The 25,597-nt window shown below is 38.4% G+C and overlaps 1 protein-coding gene across 9 annotated transcripts in view; it reads right to left on the bottom strand.

Moving 5' to 3' along the window:
- The window catches only part of ehbp1 (EH domain binding protein 1), a 135,348-nt gene that overhangs the window by 24,121 nt on the left and 85,630 nt on the right, over positions 1-25,597 (bottom strand). For 3 of the 9 annotated variants that reach the window (XM_079852742.1, XM_079852744.1, XM_079852745.1), the window contains 5 exons: positions 19,256-19,424; positions 12,012-12,163; positions 4,985-5,123; positions 4,487-4,587; positions 2,300-2,423 (listed from right to left, as the gene is read on the bottom strand). In XM_079852742.1, coding sequence (XP_079708868.1) covers positions 2,300-2,423; positions 4,487-4,587; positions 4,985-5,123; positions 12,012-12,163; positions 19,256-19,424 — 685 coding nt within the window. Of the gene's footprint in view, positions 1-2,299; positions 2,427-4,486; positions 4,588-4,984; positions 5,124-12,011; positions 12,164-14,954; positions 15,129-19,255; positions 19,425-25,597 lie in introns of all 9 variants that reach the window. The other 6 variants (XM_079852737.1, XM_079852739.1, XM_079852738.1 and 3 more) reach the window with 3 other exon arrangements.

Here is a 25,597-nt window from a genome sequence, read left to right as displayed (position 1 = left end):
TAACTGAGCTGCTGGTGAGATGGGCATAGAAGCCTGTGTGTGTGTGTGTGTGGGTGTGTGAAGGACACTGCTCCCTCTGGTGTGGGAATAACAAGTTCATTAGGCAGGAGCCACCACAGGCCTCTGCCTTCCCCCGAGCGCTCTGCGTTCCGTTTACGGCCTCCTAGCCCATCAGCGGCTGCATCATTAGGGCTCTGCCATAATTAAGAGCTGTTAGAAAGTGAATTCTCCAACTGCAGATTAGAAAATTAAACTATTTACTGATTACATATTAATAGAAGACAACAATGGCAGTCGCCATAAGCTTGGAAGGCAACCAAGGAATACATCTGTGTACTTAATTACCATAAACAATGGTTGCATGGAAATAGAGTTTTATACGCATTCCCTTCTGTAATACGCCTGATATCAGAAGACACTTGACAATTCGTGTTCAATTATCTCCATTCTTTAATGTGCTGTGAACTGCACACAGTAAATAAATTAACCAGCCCAATTACTGTGAATTCATCTGGGAAACAAATGCAAAAAACCAGCAGACTAAGGCAGAGCGTATAATGAGGTGGGGAGGGGGGTATCAGGGATCACGAGTAGTTCTTAGAACAGTTTTTATATGTATATAAATATAACTTTGTATGTGTACATACATGTACACGCATATATATAAATATATGTATATACATACATACATACATATACACATACATACATATATATATATACATACATATGTATATATATATATATGAATAAATATACATGTGTATACATGTATATGTAAATGCATACAGATGTTTATTTTATATGTCTATATATATCATGAATTTAATTATTTGCCTAATTTATGTGTATGTATGTATGTATTTATTTATATGTATCTAGTGACCACCCTATATTATGGGAGGAGGAAGCAAATAAATAATACAAAAGTTAAATAAACATGCATATGCAGAAAAAAAATTAATTGAGGAAAACTTTAACTAAATCCCCATGAAATTACAATTATACAATCCTTAAAAGAATTAAGTGCAACACAGCTTGGCAGTATGTTAAATTCAATATGTGTATGTTGAGCATAACATAATGACCATGTTTGTTTTGTGTATTATTGGCTATAGAAGCTGTTACTGAAGATCATGTTGTCTGTGAACCTGACTGAGGCGTGAATTCACCCGTTTGCAGTGCTGAAATGCGTGCACTAGCTCACACAGGTAAGCACATTAAGGTGAGAATCGTACACACGGTCTGGTGTGTAACAGAGCCTCTTATTTTTGTGTGAGTGTGTAAATATTGCTGAAATGTCTGGTTTGGTTCTCCACCTGCTAGGGCATTCAAGCCATTTATCATTCAGAGCGAGAAAAAACCCTTCAAACGGACACAGCGGCTTTGACTTCAACAGGGTCCAGGTGAGTGGGAAGAGAGAGAGAGAGAGAGAGAGAGAGAGGAAGAGAGAGAGAGGAATGGATGGAAGGTTGGGCAAACACAAAACAGTGATAGTCATGATATCATCCTCAATGTGATGGAAAAGCAAAAAAATTCAATCGTCTACTTTACCCCCCTTTTTTCACGACGCTACCCTTGTGACAAATTATTGTTTCGTATCAGCATGTGGATGGCAGGAGGTTGTTCTTAAATTTGGGTTATTGAGGTGCTGGAGCCATTGCCGTTCTCACTCAGAACGAAGCTCTATGTTTTAACAAAGGCTCAGCAGCCCTTTTTCCCTGCTATACACACCTGAAAGATCACCCCACATTCTTTCATATGTGTATATGTGAGGAGAAGAGAGAGAAATAGAGGGAGGGGGAGATGGAGAGGGAGAGAGAGAGAGAGAAAGAGAGAGAGAGGAGGAGAGCAAGAGCATGTATCTATTAATATGTTTCTTTCATTATTTCAACATTTCCTTTTCTGTCCAGCCCCCAAATAGCAACCCTCCCCGTTTCTCTTCCTCCCCTCTTCACCCTTTACCCCTCTGCCGTATCCCCCTCTCTCCCTCCTTCTCTCTCTCTCTCTTCTACAGCATATCATTGAAGGCCAGATATGGGGTTCTGTTGCGCATGGCTGCACGGTACTGTTCAATAGTGGCTGGCTGGCGGACGCTATCAGCACTAGTTATCAGCTCCCATGAAGGCTCTCTTATCACGGCGGCCCAGAGAGCCTCCCTGCATCCTCACCGCCCCTTTTCATATCCCCGCTGCCGCCCCAACATCCCGGCTTCAAAGATTCACACTTCCCAAACTCCATAAGAGTTTGTGAACGCTCAATTTGCCAAAACTGTTTACAGTGTAATTGGGCGGCGTACCTGTGTCCATGAGATAGCGCAGACGCTTTTCCACACGCGAGGCCCGCGTGTCGATCTGCCTCTGCTCGCTCTCCAGCGCCGCCAGTTCTCCCACCACGTACTGACTGGTGTCTTTGAACGCTTTCTGCTGGGCAAGAACAAACGAGAGGAAGGGGGAGTGATGAGAGGTAAGAAATGAAGCATCACATCCTGGGTTTATACAGCTTTTTAATACCAGGGGAACAGTGGTCAGAATAATTACTGGTGAATATTGCTTTAATTAATTAAGCGAATGAATGTTCTTTTTTCTGCTTTCTTTAAAAATGACGATGTGATAAAAAATGATTCAAAAACTTTCCCAAATTAGGTTCATTACAAAGATGAGGTAATAAATAACAATAATACATACATTTAAAAAGATTTATTATATATATTTTTAATATATTAAGTAATAATAAATTATATATTTTTAAATCATATTAACAATTTAAAATATGTTAAAAATTGTATACATGATTATAAAATTAAATTAAATTCTGAATAGGTTTAAAGATTTATTTATTTATTTGTATTTATTCATGGCTTAATAATGTTGATTTGCAGTTACAAACTTTAGCTTTAAATGCTGCGTATGTATATAAAATATATTAGATTAAATCAAAAATATATTTTTTTTTTGACTATGTTTGACTATGTTTGAAGATTTAGACCCATATACCCATACTATAAAGACTGTAGCTTTAAATGCTGAGGTTTGACTTCATATGTCAAGCCTGGAGGCAGGAGGGTGCGCTTACACACCAATATAAACACACGCTAAATGACCGCAGAGAGAATCCAGTTTTACAGCAGTCTGGAGACTGACACGCAGAGAGGCAAAATTGAAATATGTTGGAGAGGTGGGTCAGTGCCTAAGGGCCTATCAGCAGGGATCTAAGAGATCTACACAGCACACGTGTGTGCTTAGATTCACACATGTACGCGTTTGGAAACATGCTTCTATTCTTTTACGCATGTGGCCCTGGTGCCAGCACCCTCTGGCTCATGGGAAACACTGAAGTGAGGGATGAGACAGTGATTAGGGACAAATACAGTAATTAAACTGCACGCTTATTTCCAAGTGTGTGATAGTGACAAGCACTCCCACCCCCCTTTCTTCCACTCGTTTATCACCCACCTCTGTCCTCTCCTCCTTCCAGCCTTCCTAATATTCTAAGAAAAGTGGGGGAGGGGGAAAAGAGTGCTAATTTAAATTCACATCCTAAAGATTGCTGCAAAAATATATATATTTTTTAGTGCTGATGCAACTTATTTCATAATAGGAAAGAGGGAAATGGGGAAGAAAGTTTTTTTTTCATCCAAGACAGCACTTTTTCTGCCTGAGTCCTCCTGCTGTCCATCAAACTCTACCTTCCTCTTCCTCGCTGCTCTATCAAATACTTCTCCCACAAATCAATTTTACACATGATCAGCCCCCTCCCCCTGCTCTCGCCTCTCTGCCATAATTAAGTGTTGAAATTTCCATATATATTATATTAATGCAAACATCATTCGCTGGGTAATTCAGCTTGAGCTGGGTAATGGGCAAGTTCAACACCCATTAACCCCTACACAGAGAGGGGCAAAGCTGGTCTCTACTGACCTTCCCTCTCTCTCTTTCTGTGTCTCTATCTCACTCTTCCCAGGATATGTTTCTCTATGCTCTGTCCCTATACTTGGTGCTGCAATAATTAAAATACTGTAGTTTCTTTAGATCAGCCTGCATAAAGAGAATGAAAGAAATTATAATTGCATAGTTCTATAATTCTATATATATTCACACTATGTGTTTATTCCCTTAAAAATAAATCAATAAATTGTTTTGATGGACATTGGAACCAGAAATGGAGACAAAAACGGAGGGGAAATTCAGGACAAATTGAAAGTGTTCTGAGAAAAAGACAGAAAGGTGGAGTGAAAGAGGTATATCCACTGCTCTGTCCATTTCCTTTTTCCCTAATCTTACAATTATCAGGGAATAGCAGTCTAATTTGGCTGGTCTCTTTGGCTTTAGGGAAGAACAGATTGACATCAGCGTTCAAAAACCTCTCTGCCCCTCAGACAGATGTGAGTGACTGTGTGCGACTGTGACGTCCAACTATGACCTGGTGTCACAGACAACATCAGAACGAGCAGCGCTGACAGAGAATTTAAATATGCATTAAGTACTTCATCTTCAGTTGGCTTTCGTCCTTCCATCTCTGTCAGAGCTCCTCTCTCCTCGCCACTCCTCTTCAGATCTTCAGGCACGGATCTCTGCCTTTTAACCTCTAAAACAAGAGAGAGATATATTAAAAGTTGGTTGATTCTCACCTGACTAGAAATTTAAAATATACTTTTTTTTATCAGATGAACCTAACCCAATCAGACAGATCTGACATCTCCATTAAAACAATCACTAGGCAGATATAAACACCATATAAAGCTGTTATTAAACTATTAGTATTCTTGAAGACCTTTAAGAGACACTTCAATACTCATTTTACAATAAGCCTAATTGGCAGAACTGAACCACAAACCTGAATGTAACAGAAAAGCTCATCTTTATGCATTAAATACATGAATTTATTAATTACTTTAGGTGTTCCACAATGCAAAATCCTCCAAAATCTTTGTTTATGCAGTCAAACTGGAGGAAGTGACATCAGCGGAAGTAAAGGACCTCACCTGGCCTGGTCTCAACGTATTGGCTGAATGATTTGAGCTGTGTTTTCCTGACAGCAGACTCCTTGTGGAAGACAACGGGACTGCGCAGACGCTCCGTAGCCCTGCGGAGACGCTCTGCATGCAATTCATCCACATTATTCTATAAACACATTAAAAAAGAGAGAGAGGGATGAAGGGAGAAAAAAAAAAGAGTAAAAGAGCAGTTAACATAAAAGTAGAGCAGAGTCATTTGAATAAAAGTTGCTTCTGATGTTGGTCGACATTAAAGAAAAGAACAAATTAGACACACATGGCCAAAAATGTTTAACGATGGAGTGCCGTGCCTGAAGAACGGTCTAGGAAAGGTTCTGCAGCATTTGGTACATCTCTGAGTCCCATATTAACTCACAAGCACAAAGGAAATAAGGCAATTAAGTCTACTTTCAACAAAACCTGAGCCAGAAAATGTATTCAGATTATGCAAATTAAAAGCACTATTGTCTTGGAAGCGAACATGTGTTAGCAGCTTCTCACTGCGGCTTCCAATCACCTCAATATTAAAATGTGTTATTATGTGCCAGGCCCAATAAGCCAAGCAGACTGGAAAGCGAAACGACGGCGTTCAGAATAACATTTGCAACGTCAATAATAATAATAGGAAACGTCTAATAAAGTTCGCAATTAGCGAACACGTTCCACTGCTTGAGACTAGGAGGGAGAAACATTGTTAGTGCAGACGCTAGCTCACTGGTGTGTGTACAGAAACCGCACAGCTAATAAAGACAAGCGTGCACAGACACACATACCACCTCTGGCCTGTTTATACTTAAATTATAACTTCTGAAAACAAAGCTACAATTAGCATCTCCCTAGAGAACAACAAATTTAGCCTGTGTGAATATTAACAGTTATAGCTGTTTATTCAACTAATCCCACGTGTTTAAAGGGAGGATATCAGCTGTCACAGCCCTAATCTGCAGCTTCTCTTCAGCCATCATGACAGATTGTAACTTAACTTTCAGAAATTCCAATAGGCTGGATTAGAAAACACTTGGGTACTTGGATGTGTGTGTATATTATATTAGTATGGTGTTCCTAATAATCCTTTAGGTGAGTGTATATATATACATATATATATACATATATATATATGTATATATATATACATACATATATATATACATACATATACATATACATATATATATACATACATATACATATATATACATACATATACATATACATATACATATATATATACATACATATACATATATATATACATATACATATATATATACATACATATACATATATATATATATATATATACATACATATACATATATATATATATATACATACATATACATCTATATATATACATACATGCAGTTGATGGAGATTTGTGGGATGCACATCCAGGGCACGAAGCTCCCGTTCCACCACATCCCAAAGATGCTCTATTGGGTTGAGATCTGGTGACTGTGGGGGCCATTTTAGTACAGTGAACTCATTGTCATGTTCAAGAAACCAATTTGAAATGATTCGAGCTTTGTGACATGGTGCATTATCCTGCTGGAAGTAGCCATCAGAGGATGGGTACATGGTGGTCATAAAGGGATGGACATGGTCAGAAACAATGCTCAGGTAGGCCGTGGCATTTAAACGATGCCCAATTGGCACTAAGGGGCCTAAAGTGTGCCAAGAAAACATCCCCCACACCATTACACCACCACCACCAGCCTGCACAGTGGTAACAAGGCATGATGGATCCATGTTCTCATTCTGTTTACGCCAAATTCTGACTCTACCATCTGAATGTCTCAACAGAAATCGAGACTCATCAGACCAGGCAACATTTTTCCAGTCTTCAACTGTCCAATTTTGGTGAGCTTGTGCAAATTGTAGTCTCTTTTTCCAATTTGTAGTGGAGATGAGAGGTACCCGGTGGGGTCTTCTGCTGTTGTAGCCCATCCGCCTCAAGGTTGTGCGTGTTGTGGCTTCACAAATGCTTTGCTGCATACCTCGGTTGTAACGAGTGGTTATTTCAGTCAAAGTTGCTCTTCTATCAGCTTGAATCAGTCGGCCCATTCTCCTCTGACCTCTAGCATCAACAAGGCATTTTCACCCACAGGACTGCCGCATACTGGATGTTTTTCCCTTTTCACACCATTCTTTGTAAACCCTAGAAATGGTTGTGCGTGAAAATCCCAGTAACTGAGCAGATTGTGAAATACTCAGACCGGCCCCGTCTGGCACCAACAACCATGCCACGCTCAAAATTGCTTAAATCACCTTTCTTTCCCATTCTGACATTCAGTTTGGAGTTGAGGAGATTGTCTTGACCAGGACCACACCCCTAAATGCATTGAAGCAACTGCCATGTGATTGGTTGATTAGATAATTGCATTAATGAGAAATTGAACAGGTGTTCCTAATAATCCTTTAGGTGAGTGTATATATATATATATATATATATATATATATATATATACACACATGTGCATGTTCACATCTTAACCATTCTTTACCACTTCTACAGCATTTATTAATCTCAACATTTACTAATATATTTTTAAGATCAAAAGTTGTATCTGTTAATATTAAGTAATGCACTATGAACTAACATGAACATTTTTATTAAGTTAAATAAATTTTGTAGAAATGTATTGATCATTGTTAGTTTGTTAGTTAATCCATTAACTAATCTTAACAAATGTGACCTTATTATAAAGTGTTATGGAATTTAAGAAAAAAAAATTTTTTTTATTAAAAAACAAAATCATCTTAAATATCATCATCACATGACATTTTACAACCTTGATTTTCCTCCAGAAAAACAACTTGAATTTAGAAATGAAAAACATGCTCATCATAGAATAGGTAAAATAGATTCATTATATGTGTACATTTTTGAATAAATAAATAATAGATATGATGGAGAAAAAAACAAAATATACTCATTCATAAAACATCATACAATGGCAATCTGATGGTGAAAAAATGTCACCCTAAGTCCATCCCTATAAGTGGAATGAGTACCGCAGTCATCACACAAAACCAAAGGCGTGAGCATGTTACGTGTTAAAACGACACATTCAACAGCCTGGATCTCTAGAGACAGCTCAACAAAGCCCTTTAACCCTGTCTGATTCCTCTCATGTTAAAGTCCAAAGAAAACAAACAGGATTCAAACCCAAAGCCCCGCTAGAATCCTCGTTTCCCGGAGGACCCAAGGCCTCCAACCCTCGCTAACAACCCCTTCCTTGAAACACCTGCCCCCACGGCCCCTCGGTACCCCTGGCTGGGGAAGATATCAGGGCTATCCCCACATCGCGATCAGCGCTTTTTAATCTGTTATCGTCCCGATCATTATTGTGGTGGTGGGTATTATTTTGGCAGAGGTGTGTGTGTGTATCTGGGATGCGTGACTAATGTTGCGGTCTGCTGCTCATTGCAGGCGGTTATCGTGTGCCACCATGGCAGCAGGCTCACAGTGCATAGAGACAATTGCTAATGAGACACAACCGGCAGCACTGGGGGACTGCAGTGTGTGTGCTGGGGGGAACCGTTCTGTCCCAAACCGTTATACTATGGCCTCGAGGAGTTGTGGGACGGGAGAATCCTCGAGGGATGGAACGGCTGAGTCAGATTTTTTTAAGAGTTAAAAGACGGTACAACAAGAGCAGGCCTTGAGAGAGAGAATGTGATCCTAATGCGTTTGTCTTAAAAATGCAAGAAAAGACGTGGAGGAGGGACACATTTGATACTCAAACTTCTTCATGCAGACAAGGTTGCAATAGAGAATAGGGTGAAGGTCAGAAGAGACAAGAGAAAGCGTGAGCTGCTCTTTCTTTGAAACCCCACTAACCACTGAGGCTCAGAGCTGCAGTGCTCGTAACCCTGCTGATCCTCCCCTGGGCTTTGGCCTGTTGTGTAGGCCTGCAGTTCTGCAGCAGGTGCTGGACTGTTCATAGAGAATGAGAGTATAAGACCCTCATCACTAAAAGCCATTTCATAATGAAGGCATACTAGAAATTATCGGTTAAATCACCTCATCTTACAGTTACTAAGATTGTTAGACTGTTCCTCAGAAACACTTGCCAGTTCTTGACAATATTGTTCATGTGCACATGTATACATTTTTTGCTTAAATAAGTGTCATATACTACCATTCAAAAGTTTGGGTTAAGTATGGTTTTTATTTTAGAAAAAGAAATTAATACTTTTATTCAACCAAGACATTTATATTACAAAAGATTTATTTCAAATAAATGCTATTTGAACTTTATATTCATCAAAGAAAAATGTTAAGCAGCACAGTCGTTTTTAACATTGATAATAAGAAAAGTTTCTTGGCCACCAAATGAGCCTATTAGAATGATTTCTGAAGGATCATGTGACTCTTAACACTGGAGCAATGATGCCGAAAATTCACCTTTGCCATCACAGGAATAAATTATTACTTTTTAAAAAGAAATTGTAATAATATTTCACAATATTACTGTTTTTATTGCATTTTTGATTAAACAAATGCAGCCTTGATAAGCATAAGTGACTTTGCAAAAAAAAAAAAAAAAAACTTCTTACCAACCCCAAACTTTTCAATGCTAGTGTAGCTGAAAGTAAATGCAGAAAATTAATGTTTTCTCATGGCAGTTTTTCCATTTATTTTGTTAAAGTTACTGCTAACACTTAATCATTTTTATTAATCAAAATAAATTAATTGTATAAATTATGCTATTATTTTTTAAGTATTACCAATAATAGAACTGGGTAAATATTCTTCTTCTCCAACCCTAATGAATCGTTGTATGTGTTACAATTTGTGTCATCCTCGTCATGTCTGTATATCTGTCTCTGGAATCTAACCTATTTGTGACTAGTCCTTGGGAAACCTCAACCAATTATTTCACACCTGCTGCAGTGCACTGAAAGAGGCCTGCCGACTCAAACGAACACATCACTGCAGTCATTGTGCATCAAAGAGCCTGCTAACATCTGCTCACAGGAAATCCCCTCTGTCAGCAGAGAGAAAGAGAGAGGCAGAAAGGGGCGAACAGGTGGGGGAAGGTAGTCGCCAGCATCTCTGAACATGCCCTGAAGTCACCACCTGGGGGCTCTGAATACAACAGCGAGATAGGAGGTCATCACACACGCGTATAAACACCAAGCAGTCAGCAGTACACCGGTATGCATGTTCTTAGACACAGAACGCTGGTATTTAATAAACAAGGTAAATCAATCCACTGCATGTCAACGTCGTGAGCCACACGCTGCTGTCGATACATCCCAAAGCTCTCTTCTCTCTCAGAAAAGGTCAGGTGTGATATTGAGGTAATGGCTGTAAAATGTCATTCATGTGTTCTGGCTTAATATATAAACACATGATGATCCTCAGACAAAAAAATAAACAAGAGACAGCAAATCAAAGAAAATCAACCTGTCTTGTCCTTTTACCTCACACACACATCATTTCATACTGTTAAAACTACCATAACAAGCCTACAATAAAATACAATAAAGAAGCTCTCAATGCCCTTTGGGAATGTTTAGTTGGGTACATTTTTGCATATCATGATGAAAATTTGTATGGTGTCTTTCAGCACGCTTCTATGGAGTTACAAGGGTGTTCTGGGTGGTTGTTTACAAGCCCATAACAAAAGAGCACAGCCCCAAGTCTGTATGATATTCTGATCCCTAAATATGGCTCAGGTCCTCCTTCATTGTAAAGCTTGTTTTTAATACTCATTCTATCTTAAAATCTGTTCTAAGTCACTTAGAAAAGTAAATATTACACCTTTTAAAGCTACACTGTGTAACTTTTTTAGTTGATTCTTAGCAAAAAACACTTAGTTCTTTCAAAAATATATGTGCTCATTAATATATATTTACTTCTTTCAAGTAATAAAGTATTCTCTTAAGTTTATAATCTGCCATTGAAAGTACATACGGGTGAGGGGTTCGAATGCCGGTCGCCATGTTGCCCCTCCATCTTGAAACTACATTAGCCAAAGAGGGACATGCCTGTAAATTCAAGCTTCGCCTTTTGTGTTTTTCACTCAGTGACACCGTGACGAACGCGAGGGGGAGATTACTCGCGAGCTCGCGAGTGCCGGCAGATTTGAAAGATAGTGTGGTGTGTGTGTGTGTGTGTGTGTGTGTGTGTGCGTGCGTACTCACATTTGAAAGAGAGAATTAAAACGTCAACGCGACAGACAAATCAGCAAGACCAAAGTCAATATTGGAGTAACTTTTCCCAGATGGAAAGAGCTCATGAGGAGAAAAGATTTTAAAACGGACGCCGAGGTTGCCTGCTTTCTTCTCGACAGGTAATTCAGCCTGTTATTAATTTGTGTAAATTCGAAGTTTTATAGTTGCTTGTCTAACCATAGCATGGTTGTGCATAACGCCAGAACGACCTCTAGTATAACTTCATCCTCGCGTCAATGGTGAAAAAGTATTGTTTACCTTGTAACATAAATCTGTGCTGCGACGGATCACAGGTGATGAATAGTTTTAAAGGCGCAATTTTTTAAGCTATATAAAAAAAGGACACTGTAAATTTTTGTTATTTTTAATTGCTTTTACTTTGTACACATTGTAACGTTAGCCTAATCTGATTATGCTGGGATAGCCGATTCCAAGGGTGACGTTTACGTCCTGACATCTGTCCTGTAGTTTTATTCATTTTAGACGTATTGTTTATTATTGTCATGGACGAAGTGATAACTGGAAGCCATGTTAATCTTGGAATAATACGGCCACCGTAGGAGTTTAAACGCCCTCGGAATTGAGAGGAACAGAAACTAATTTTCACTGGGTAGTCATATACAATTTCACAGCTAGATGGGGGTAAAAATCACACAGTGTAGCTTTAAGCTACAAGTCACACAATTTGAAGTGACTCATGTGTTACTCAACAAAGTTTATTACTTATGGTTAGGAGTTCACAATGATTCCCTAAGTATGAGCAATAATATTAGTTCTGCTTGCTTAGCGAATACAATTAAAGATAGAGCAAGTGGGGTGTAAATGTTACCTGCAGGCCGCCTGATTCAGGGCTGAGGGGTGAAGTACTGGATGCCGTCAGTGATGAAGAAGAGGATGAGGAGGAAGGAGAGCTGCCACCCTGTGGCCGAAACTCTGTGAGCTTCTTGAGTTTCAGGTCCACATGCCTGCTGTTCATCACACCTAAAAAGAGAAAGAGAGAGGGAGGAAGTGTTATATGCAGTAGGCCACTCGTCTCCAACACACAGATAAGCAGAGGACATGACAATGTTTGCCCTTAAGCAAACTGGCCCTCTCAACCTCATACACACTCACATATACACACACTTTTCTGGAGAGATAGCGAGATGCTGTGAGCACGACACACCTGGAATGTCTCCCTTGATTCATAAATGACACCCACACACATGTTGTGAATTAATTGGTTTTTTTTATGAGTTTGTTGTTCCCAATGCACCCTTGAATTTCAAATTGCTGCGCAAAACCCATTTCTGTTGGTTGGATTTTACAGAAATATATAATGTACACTACAATTCAAAAGTTTGGGTTCAGAAAGGCTTTTGAAAGGCTGTTATGCTCAGCATACCTGTATTTATTTGATTAAAAATACAGTAATTGTTTCTTGAGACTTTGTCAATTTTCATCAATATAATGTGTCCTTACTGAATAAAAAGTATTAATGTTTTTACTAACCCCAAACGATTGAAAGGTAGTGTATATTAATTACATATATTAATATTGTTATTGTTTTGTCTATTTCATAAGAATATCATTACATATTTACATATGTACATATTTTTTCCCTAAGTGTATTATTTCATTACTAAATGCATTACTTATTAACAAACAATACATATTGAAACGCATAATTTATATATAAATTTATATCTTCATTTTAATTAATACAATTATAATACATATTTATTACATATAAATGATTTATTTAAACATTTTGTAAATAATCAAATGTGATTAAATGATTTTATAATTATGATATTATAATGTAAAATTATTAACACATTTTAACATTATTAATAACGTTATCTAGAGGCCTTGCATTATTGTTGTTTTCCAGTTTCTCTCTTAGAAAAAAAGAAGAGAGAAAAACTCTTTAACTTGCTTTGTTGAGATCACAAAACAAGACAAAAATAAATAAAAATAATGCACAACTTTGTGAGCCTCTGTATATGCCACAATGAACTTTGTACTGTACTGTTTGTGAACTAATCCTCTCGGGAATTAATCAGCGCTGTGTATTTCCACACAAGATTTCTCACAGCTTTAGCTGCATACTGAAAAAAATCAAAAAAAATCAATGGACACTCGGATAGACTCCCGCTGAAACGCTATCCATTCATTTAGCTCTAATTCAATGGACACTCGGATAAACTCCAGTTGAAACGCTGTCCATTCATTTAGCTCAAACTCAAGAAATCTCTAGCTGTCCTCTATCTATTTTTGAAACTGACTGCTAGTGAGCAGCCACACATGTGCACGGCTTAAAGGGAACAGTGCTAGTCCCTGTGATTAATTGAAAGAGAAACAACCCACAACACCTCCTCTTTCTCTTCAAATGAACAATGACTTCTAAATTTCTTCCTTCCCACGCAGACTTGTCTTTCACATGTGTTGGTGCCTTATTTTATGTCCGTCTTTATATTCTCCAAGTCTGTCTTTCTCTAGTAACCTTTCACTAGCAGGTGTATCCTTGCCCTCTCTCTCTCTCTCATCTGGGCTAGAGATGAAAGTGAGGTGAGGAAGCTTTTCATGTGGGTCCTGTTCTCCTCGTCTCCCAGCATCCCTCTCTCTCGCCCAAAAAACACCACAGGAGTCATTTGAGTGTGTGTGTGTGTAGTGACCAACAGTTTTGTTCAAACACAAGAGTCACATCCCCAACTAACTAAAAGTGTGCACCATGATAATGACATGCATTCATTTCTGTCATGACAACTCTCTGAGGGTAATGGGTATGACAATGTTGATATATTTGGTCTTGGCGGAATAAATCTGCTACGCTGCTGCAAAGCAAGTATGGGACTAGCTACTGCCAATACATACACAACACGCTGCTGCTGTACAATATAGCATACATGAATTACCCGTAGCAGATCTATACAGGTGGAGCTGGGGAAGGTGGAGGGTTTCTGAAAGTGTGCAGGAACTGCTACAGAAAATGCTGACCTAGTATTTAAAAGTTCAGCATGCAAGCTCATTTTCTACTGATACAGCAGTAACCAATAAGCTGTGCCCTAGAGAATGATGTGATTGCAAGCAGGTCCAACTGTGCTATGAAAAAAAAAAAAAGTAAGACTGAAATGAGCAAAATGAGCTCGTTTTTCATAATCACAATGCAGGAAAAAAGATTGTGTCTGTGAAAATATAGACATAAGTTAACTAAAGAGAAGGAGAATAAATCATATATATCATATCATATGACTTGCTCAGCAAGACACAAAAACAAAAAACAAACATCTCTTCAGAAGATATAATTGTGTTTGTCTTGAGAATATGTTAAACTAGTTTTTAATTAAACTAATTAAACTCTTACAGACACAAACAACCCTTCTGTGTCTGAAACAGATGAGCTCATTTTGAATTAAAATAAATAAATTGTAAAAGGTGCTTAAAATAGAAAGTAATCTCACTGGAAACAGAAGAAATATTAAATTAGAGGCCTGAACAATTTAGGGAAAAAATCTGAGATTTTTCAGAGAATTGTTTCTAGGGCTGCACAATTTGGACCAAAGATTTTATTATTATATATCAATATGACCATAATGATGATAATAATAACATGAGTTCAGTTTAATTTTAACTAATCATGCAGCCCTACTAAATGAAGGGTCATTATGGTAGGATAAAAGCTAAAGTTAAAAACTAACAGAAGTAGATGCAAACAGATAAATCACTACACACAAGCGTTAACATGTACACACGTTCAAACACAAGCACAGGTCATGCAGTGTTGGGTTACCCAGAGAGGCCAAGTCACTGGCAGAGTTAGTAAAATCATCCTCCATTAGACATGAAGAAGACAGCTCCTCCTCAGGGTTAGTATGCGAGACATCATCAGCGTGAGATGCCGCCGCCTCAATATCACTCCTGCCCTCCTCATCCACACCCTCCACACTCACCCCATCCACCACGTCTGCGAGCAAACAAACAAACAGGGATGGCCAAAAAAAGAGAAGAGCAAAGAGACAGAGGTGGTTAGTGAAGCATTGAGCGTTAGTTCGGCATTCCAGCGGGAAAGGAAACTTTGCATGTTAGTTAATAGTCAGAAAAGCATTTGTTTAGACCCATTTATACATAAAACGGTAATTCCTTAACAAAAAGTTTGCTGCTGTCACATTGGGGTGTGTTTGTTTGAGCTGAGAAAAATCAGGCAGATGGCTGAGAGTGTCTGGCAGAGAGCTGTGCTTTATGTGTGTGTGTTGCACGGCAGATTTGGCCTTGACGGCAAAATCTCCTCCAGAGTTCCTCTTCCGCATCCACAGATCTGAATCCCACAGAGCCCTTGACAATACACACTCAATCCAAACACATCGATCTCATTCAGTTATATGGTAACTAGAGCAAAGCCGCACACACACACGCTTAAATAAGAGACAGAACAAATAGGAAAAATGGTGCTGCATGATTCAAGGAAAAAAATCTAATTGCATTTAGTCTGATTGCCATTTAAAATGTGATTTAAAAAAGGTTCCAGGTTTCCTGTGCTTGTTTGTAAGTCTGCACAATTTGGCCAAAATGTTTGTGATTTGCGAAATGTTTGTGAATACCATTAATGTCTTTTTTTAAATATAAATATTAAAATAAACAATTGTTATATTTCAATGTAAAATGAAAAGAGTTTTAAAAAAATAATGTGATTATTTTATTTTACACTACAACTGTAAAGTTACAACAATTTCAGCATTTATGGTCGTCTTCATTTCTTAATTTTCAAACGTTAAACCATAAAGCTTTTATTTTGGTGGAAAACCAGAGAGACTTAAGGCTTCTCTCGTGTTGACAACAGCTGGTTTATAAGCACTTTTCATTACAAGTTTGGCAAACGCACGTTATAAGCAACCCAAACTCAGAGCAAATGCAGAGATGGAGTTCAAGTGGAGCAGCATTTAATGTAAACCGAGCTGCTCTGAGACACTGAAAATACTGTTATTTTATGTGCGAGCAGCTCATGATACAGAATGCTTTACTTTGAACCACCCAGCACATATATTTATTTAATAAAATAACAGGTTTTGTGATTTGATTATCGTACAAAGCCATATCATGATATTGGTTTTATTTCGATTAATCGTGCAGCCCTGTGTGCTCATTACATTCTCCAGAAAAAACATTTTGAAAATCAGAGAAAAAGAAATGACAGCATGTTCCTTATTTCCTTTCTCTCATGCTTTTTTAATTTACTTTCCATTATATAGCAAAACACACACACACACACACACACACAGGGCAGTGCTAAGCTAATTAACAGAATGCATTCTGCTGGAGTTGGTGAAAGTTTTGCTGGTGAATGTTTTGCTCTACTCAGCTTGAGCTCTCTCAGAATTAGAGCAGAGTGTTTGTGTATTCAAGTGTGTATGTGTGAGTGTGTGTGTTGGTGGGATTATGCGTTCTGCACGATAGGCCTTGTGCATCAAGCCTATAGCATTTCCCTCCAACCTGATTTTTAATGAGTTCTACAATTAGCAGAGTTCAACAGCCTGAAAGGCCAAATAAACCGTTTTTTAAAACTGTCTTTCTTTCTCTCCCTCTCTCTGACCCGTTTTTCCTCTGCTCTGTCCATATGCAGGTTTGTCCATCTCTGCAGGCCATGAGATGTGTTCTGTGGAGTTTCCGAGATGTGGTAAACGCGTGATTGTGGAGGAGGGAACACTATTAGGCGGACAGGGAGAGGATGAAGAGAAAATGGAGGGCGTCAAAGAGGGAGAGATGAAAGAGATAAAAGGAGAGGAATATTGTGTCTCCCCTTGAGCTGTGAAATGGTACACACGGACACGAGCCGGCACAGAATTAGGCACAGCGGCTAACCTGCTATGTTAACACCTCGCGTATTAAACAAAACCTCAACGCGCCGCTAACACCCCTCTCGCTCGACGTACGTGCACGCTTTTAATTATACGCAGCAGCTAGCCACAACGCTAACACCCCTCGGCGTAAACACGTTTAATAACACACCACAGCTACCCGCTATGCTAATTCCCCACTGTTTCCGCACAGTCCTCCCAACGGCTAGCGCTACACTAACGTGCCGTCTCATTGTCCTGTAATGTGATATAAAAGGAGAAATGGTGGCTGATGATAACGCGGGACGCGGCAGGAAAGCCGAGCTGAAGAAGATCCGGTCTATAGGAGTCCTCCATGGACAATGAGACACTGATTACCCAGCATGGGTGTGTGTTATAATGACGGTGATGATGATTTGGGCCGTGGACTGGTGTGTATGTGTGCGTGTTGGGGCATAGGGCACTGTTGGCTGTCGCCAGAGTTTTCCTGATGTATTTCCGAAGGATTACGTGTGAAGCGACTGCCTGAACAAATGGAAGTGAAGCCCTCTGTGAACACCTCAAATTAGAGTTCAGACTATGTGGGTGTGTTGGTGTGTTTCTTAATGTAATGCTCCTTTGGGCCTTGAAAGCAGAAGTGTTGGTTGTCATTACGGACTGAGCAACAAAAACGTTTTTTAAGGGCTGAAAGCCACTAATGGACACACACATATGGCCTGCTCCTAATGGACACACACACACAGGCTTCGTGAGCCAATTAAAAATCTCACAGGCCAAACACCAGCATTCGGCCTTAATGTTCTGTTAGGAAGATTTTCACTAACATTTCCAGGGAGCCTATGGGAGCCAGGAATAACAAACACTGGCAAAATGTGTCTCATCAGAATAAACATTACCATGGGGATTGAATTCCAACCGGCATTAACATGAATATTACTCTGCAGTTATTAGTGCAATAATTAAAATAAAGCAGAAAATACAACATATATTATATATATATATATATACGCTATAATAAAATAACAACCTCATGTTGCTCTAAACTTGTATGTCTTTTTTTCTGTGGAACACAAAAAATATATTTTTCAGAATGTCTGTGTTTTTTATCCATATAATGAAACCTGTTTTACTTTCAAAATGAAACCCCATTTACTTTCATATTGTACCTCAAAATGTACATAGCACACTAGCGCATATTGGGCAAAACAATACCAATATTTTTAGGCAGTGAATGAGTTGTATCAATATTCAACATCCCTTTTTCTTTATCGGCCATCTTGGATGTTTTTTTTTTTCATCTGACCATGAAGCAATGCATTGTGGGTTTACCTTAAAAGGGGTGGTTGATTATGATTTCACTTTTCTAACTTTAGTTAGTGTGTAATGTTGCTGTTTGAGCATAAACAACATCTGCAAAGTTACAATGCTCATAGTTCAAAGCAAAGGGACATATTTGCTTTTAAAGAAATTGCTTTTTAAGGACTACAACAAACTGCTGGTAGGGACTACACAACATTCCTCCCGGGTTAGTGACATCACCAACCCTAGAATTTACATAAACCCCGCCCCCTGAACACGATTTATAGATTATCAAGACAGAATATGCTAATCAATGACTAGAAGATAACTACACATAAGCTACATAAATTCATCAACAAACCATTCAGAAATGTCCTGTTGCATTCTACATGTTGTCACTTCTTCTTGAGTCTCTCCATCACCTGACTCCGGTTTGAACATAAAAGGCTAAAAGTTTTTGAAATTTTCATTGCATGTCTGTGTGAGGTAAAATGACACAAGCTGTTGAAGCTCCGCCTTCTGTGCCGGGAGCAGCAGCTCATTTGCATTTAAAGGAACAGACATAAAACGGTGTGTTTTCGCTCACCCTCAAAAAGTGACAACTTTAACATGCTAAATAAAAATATCTATGGGGTATTTTGAGCTAAAACTTCACATATATACTCTGGGGACATCAAAGACATTTACATCTTGTGAAAAGGGCATTATACCACCCTTTTAATTGATGATGAAGGATGTAAAGCTATTTTAGAGTTCGCAAAGCAAGGTATGTACATTTGGGGAGACTGTCTAGATAGGCAGGTCACTAGGTTTTGGAACAGAGCTTCTGTGTGTGGTATTTCAGCGTGAACGCATGCAGATTTGCGTGTGCGTTTGCATGCTTATGAGAAAGTGTGCGTGCGTGTTTATGCATTGTGAGTGTATGTGCGTGTTCGGCCTATAAAAGCCCCCCTGCACTCACCTCCAGCTGTCTTTGACCTTCCTTTTAAGTTGTTCCCAGCTGCACTACAGGCAATAGAGGTGGAGTCAGTATAGAGAGGCAGTTCAGCCATCTTTACTCCAGATCGAGCCTCCGCTATCAGCTGCCTGGCTCTCTCTCGCAGCTGCCTGCGCCGTTCTTCATCACGCTCCTGACACACACACACACAGACATAGGCAGAGGGAGAGGGGGGTTATTGAACGGGTGCCATCTCAAGAAATTGACAGAAATGCCATTTTCACTCCTCTCTCTCCCATCAGATCAGACTGATAGCAGCTTTCTTTACTATCCAGGATGGAGGGTCTCTGGCACAGAGAGAGAGAGCGAGTGAGAGAGATTCACTGCATGGTTTATTTGTCATTGATTCTATATCCAGACATAATAAACCTGAGATATTTACTGGAGTGTCATTTTTTCTCTGACTACATGTTTATGAGTGTTTTGTGTGCATCAACAAGAGGTAGAGACAGAAATGTATGCATCAACTACTTCGCAACATCAATTTGGGAATAGACAGATGAGGAAAAGAGAAAAGACGACAAGGATCGGGAAATGTCATTGGATCCAAACTTTCACAACGTTCATTAGTGAACACTGCTTATTAATAACAGACCACATTCCTACAAACAGTTTGCCATAGTGGATATGTCACACAATCTTTTAAGGCAACATAAAATGGCATTGACCACCGTTTTACCGTGTCTGCGTAGAGGCATAAATCAAGTTCACCCTCAAGAGCACCTCAAAGTATCACAATGGTAATGTTTGTTTTTCAAATCTATGAATAAATCTATTGGCTATTATGGAAGTAACCATTATTACATAAACTTTAACTTAACCAGGGGTGTTTTCATGTACAATGACATAACTCGCTGCTAACTACCATAGTGTGATGCATTGTTAGAGAAATTAACTAGCTAGTCACAACCGTAGTAAACTGAACAAGGTTCAACAATGTAGAACTGACATTAATGACGTCATGCAGGTGGTGAAATAACTTCTCCTAATTAATCAGTTTGAGTTTTTTCCCTTTCCTTTAACGCCATTCCAGCTTCCATGGCTATGTTCATGGTGAGGGCTTTTCAAAATTAAAAAAAAAGGTTTAGTTTTTCAAAAATGAAACTAAAGATGTTTAAGATTATTTTTTTCTAAAAACCTTAAGACTAAATTTTGATTTAATCAGTTCAAGAATAAATTAACATGGTATCGGAGGGCTATGTTTTTTTCTCTGTTGTTTTGCTTTATAGATGCTTAATTCAATCTCCCTCTTACATCATACTACAAGGTTCCCCCGGAGCACTGGAGCAAGGGTAACCACCTGGTTATTGCTCTGTTGCAGGACATAGATGTGATTTTGCGGGACATTGCGAGAGAGATAATTTACTACTATTATACTATGTAAATATTGTTTTACATTAGTTGGAAAGCCTATGTGTCATTACTTTGGGTGATAACATTTTTTAAATCGCCAATAAGCTTTGTTAATTGTGACCGGCTCTGTGACTGTTACTCAATTTGCCCAGGTTCCAGTTAAACAATGTAATTTATTCTACAGGACTTATTCAGTCTGTTAAATATAATGGTTAGTAGGTAAAAAAAGCATTTTATACTGAAATAAATTTCCTTAAGTATAGCAACTATTTTTTATTTTCCTTTATTAGACTATGGAAACATTAAATGCATTTTACCAGATCCTGTGCATCTTGAACCTGTATTTTTTGTTGGATCTGGCAGGTTTGATCAGGATGTTCTTATCCAGTATGTGTCTTATGAAGTGCTGGCTAGTGTAAATGTATTTAACGACTTTTGATTAGGTCCACACTGATTCCTTTGCTCTGTCCAGTCATCATCAGCGGAAAAAAAATTATAATTTTGTGAGATATTTATAAGTTGCAATATCACTACCACTCATTAACATTTAGACAGGTTCGCTTAGCATGATGGGTAACCTGGCTCCATAGACAGCCACATGCACACATATGCACACATTTTCAAGGTGCTAACAGGTTTCTAAAGGAAAAGAGCAGAGAGTGAATTAGCCCAATTGGTTACAAAAGCGTTAAGCTAATTAACCCCATTTCACCTGTTTCTGTGGACACTGTTTGTCTGAGGCCATTGTTCAGAAGGACAATAAGCGGAGAGATGCAGATGAGGGAATCCCAGGAGCACTTTTCAGGGGTCCAGCCTAGGGGCCCTTGAGTCTCAGGGTAATTTGAACATGCAAGACAAAGCGAAGGCCAGGTTACACCTGAAAACACAGAAGCGCTCCTGCAAAAGCTGAATTGGGCACGCTTAGTGCGAGTGTGTGTCCACTATGCTCTTGCAAAATGAATACATCTGCTCTAAAATGGGGGTGACTTGGAATTGCTCAATTTAATCACATGGCTATAATAAAAAAAAAAAGAGAACCATGTGTTTCTGTGAGTGTGACAAAATCTGCCACTATAATAATATATTTTTCTTTTGAGCTGTGAGGCTTTTGCCCTGTGCTCATCATACAGTTTAATGTAATATAATTGTCATTCTTTCTGTAGCTGAAGTCTAAAACGCTACATGATCGGCTCAACCTTGCAGGTATCATCACACACAACCTTCGACACACTGTTTTACATACAGCGATTCAGGGCTGGGCTAGCCATTAGTACAGAAAATGAGATTCCATGTGTGTGTGTGCCCAGAGGACAGGATTACCACCGTGCCCAGTGTAAACTGCTTTTAGGCAACTCAGGAAATGTTCTGTAATACTGTAGTCAAGGAAAATTAACAAGAGATGAAGAACAGCAGCAGACAGAGGAAAGGGGAGATGTTTCCATCCATACAGACTGTGCTGAAACATTTAACAGAGGCTTAAACTGGTCAAATCTGTAAAGGTGCAGACAGATGCTTTATGAAGTTGGAAATGCATAGTATAGCTAGTATAAAAGCTGATTCACATTAATTGGATGCTGACATTGATAGTAAAAAAATGGCCAGACACTTGAATGCATATCGGTGAGTCTTTTCCTAACCAGAACAATTTACTTTCACTGAAAATTAAGACTTTTCACATTTTTTTTGTTACATTTTCCAGGCCTGTACTTTTTCACCACATTTCACAATATGTTATGGTTTTATATGATTTAATTGCATTGGAGTTGAAAAAGTTGAAAAAGAAAGACTTTATTTATTTTTTTACTTTACAATAAGATTCTAGACATTAATATTAATTAATGCAATAACATATAATAATATATTTTCAACATATACTAATATATTTTGTAAGATTTAAATGTTCTATACATTAATATTAAGCTAGATTAATAAATGCTGTAAAAATAATCACTATGAAAATAATTTATTTAAAAAATATACTATTATATACCTTATTGTAATGTTGCCATTTTTTCCCATCATTGTTTAATGTAATATGTATCAATGCTTTAAAAAAATCATGTCAATAAAACCCTTAAAATTTTAATTATGAGAGATTGAAAGGGAAAGTTAAGGTATGAGGTCAAAACAATCATTGAGAGATACAAATGAACTCCCCAAATGAATCAGCCTTGCACGATGTGCAGAATAACCACTGTGGAACGATCCATTTCTACAGCAGCAATGAGGTGTGAAACTGTCTGTCCTCTTATGAAGAGATTTCTTTAATGACTCTCTCTTCAAATGGACTTCAAGTGGCTCTTCTTCAGCTACACTGAAGCTTGACCGTTCAGTCTGGACTCTCCAACTGAGCTATGCTTGGAGTGAGAGGAAGAGAAAGAGGGAGTAAAAGGAAGAGGAAGAGAGGGGAGAGAGATCAGTGGCCCATCCAACCTCCCAGCTGCAGATCTCCAAGCATAATGAGGGGATCCACAAGAACGAGTGAGGAAAATGAAAGAAGAACACAGGGGTGGCAGAAACGATGACAAAGTCATAGTTAAAGGTGTAGAAGAAAGCATGGTGTGTGGGAAGACCTCACTCCATCCTTTGGGAAGTAAAATGGGAGGGAGAGAGTCGCAAAAGCAGATAATGGAGGGCTGTCGCCCTCGTTCTGGACAGGAGATCCAGGAAGAGAGGGGGTGGGCAGTAGAGCTGAGGCCCAGACAGAAGCACTCACAGTGGGTATGGGGTCCCGGTGCCTGCCCCAGCCTGGCTGCTCTTTTGGAGGGGGCTGGAGGGTGGGTGGGGGCTGCGGGGGTGCAGCGAGCCATGGAAGGAGTCGCTCGGCTGGGCACACACACAGGCTCAGGGCCCTGGCGCTAACACAGCCGTGCCAGCCAGCCAGAGACGGTGCCAGCCAGTGAAGCACAAACAGATATATTTGTCATGACACACTGAGTGTGCAGAGAAGGGGAGGGCTACGCACACGCACACACACACACACGCAGAAGAAGAGAGGTTTTGGATCTTTATCCCATTCAACAACAAATGTGTGTGTACAGACGGGAATCATTAGTAATTTATCAATTATGGTTCTGATTGCATGAATATTCCATGGATGGTTATTTTTGTTATTTTAAAGAAAAATGGAAAATGATGGGAAAACAACCTGTTTGGTCTAATTATATCATTTTAGATGAAGAAATTCTTAGTAGGAAAAAAATATATTACTAGGGATGCACAGGACCATATTGATATTATTGTTGGCCGATATCTTTTTCTGTATTGTATTTTTAAATGTGCTTGCTCATTTCCCCTATTTTTACATTTAGATTTCCTTTGCTGTTATTTAATGCTCACTTAAAGTTAATCTTTAAAAACTAGAGATGCACAGATACTAAATACCTCCACCAATACTGATATTCAGAATGATGCCGATACAGATAGTTTGATTTGATTTTCCTAAGGAAAAATAAATCTTTCCCAACTAATGCTGCAGTAAACTATACAGGGAATATTACTATACTATAATATTAGAGGTTAAAACTAACAACTAAGCCCAAACTATTTTTTTTTTTATATCTTTTTATTTTCAGATATAATCCACTATGTAGTTTTCATAATTTTTTTCAAACATACATATATAATTAACACTAAATTAGCCCCTCTCTACTGTTTTTTTATAACTAACTAACAAACAAACATCAGATAACTTTCCTGAGGTAAATGCAACATTGTGACATTGTTTCAAGCTGTTTTATTGACGTCTTTCCACGTTTGAAACACTGATTGAGTGATTACATGAGTTATACTGTATCTTTCAACATACCATTTGATGTTCATGCATGTTTTTTCATGCGATAACTTGTATTAAATTGGAAGAAAAGACTTGTGCTTCATGCTGCCACTTGAAACTGAAGCGATACTGCGATCTATCACGTCACATTTAAGAGTGTCAAACGCCATTTATAGTTTAAATTTTGTGATAAAATGGACATAAATTGTCTTTGTTTCTTATCAGAAGTAATAAAACACAAAGCTATTTTTGATTATTGAATGGGGTGCACTAAAAATAATGCATTGTGTGGGGAAAAACTGAGGACCTGGCAACCCTGGCTTGAACTACAGGTGAGATGGAGCGTGCTTTAAGATTGCCATTTTTTTATTTTAACTCTTAATGCGATACCATCTCATTTACTTCAACAGCCCTATATTCAACACAAGACATTTTCTTCACACACAGTATGAGTTGCAATCTGACGTTTTTCTGCCCCCTTTTGATTGACAGGATATAATCAGCCCAGATCATCGGCTGTTTTCAAACAATCATCCGATGGCCAATAGTAAAAATAATTGCTTTTATCGGCCAATACCGATTATTGGCCAATACATTGGTGAATCTCTTTTAAAAACCCTATTTCAACAACACTGTTAAATGTCATTTTTAGCAAATCTCAATTTTCATACTGTACATTAGAATCTTGTGATGCCCAAATTCTCTTGTAGCATTTAAAATGACTGATTTAAACTTTTAGTGTTTTATTTTTAATTTAAACAAAATAGTATATCTTTTTTTTTCAGCCATTAATTGAAATTATTTCTATATTTCAAAAAATTATATACGTTTTTTTGTAATATGAATACTCATATCTTTAAAAGTGCATTTACAGACTTTTTAAACTGCAACTACCGACATAATTCTAACTGATGAAGTCCTCATGGCAATCAATCTTATTTTAAGAACCGGCTCTTATTTTCCACCCTACTTTCCTATGAACTCATACAGACGGTATACGCAAATAATCTTAAACTCTGCATAGTATAAAACAAACCCAAAAATTCAGTGCTTTCACGAAAGCAATCAAATATGAATGCAATGTTTGAGACACATTCGAGAAAATGAAAACATTGCCACGTCTCGGGCTCATCAACCCCCTTCTCTCTCCGTCCTTTAGAAAGTGACCTGTGAAATAA

This window comes from Squalius cephalus, assembly GCF_949319135.1.
Source record: "Squalius cephalus genome assembly, chromosome: 20".
Taxonomy (NCBI): domain Eukaryota; kingdom Metazoa; phylum Chordata; class Actinopteri; order Cypriniformes; family Leuciscidae; genus Squalius; species Squalius cephalus.
Note: the sequence above shows the minus strand (reverse complement) of the source record. Positions and strands in the feature narration are given on the sequence as shown.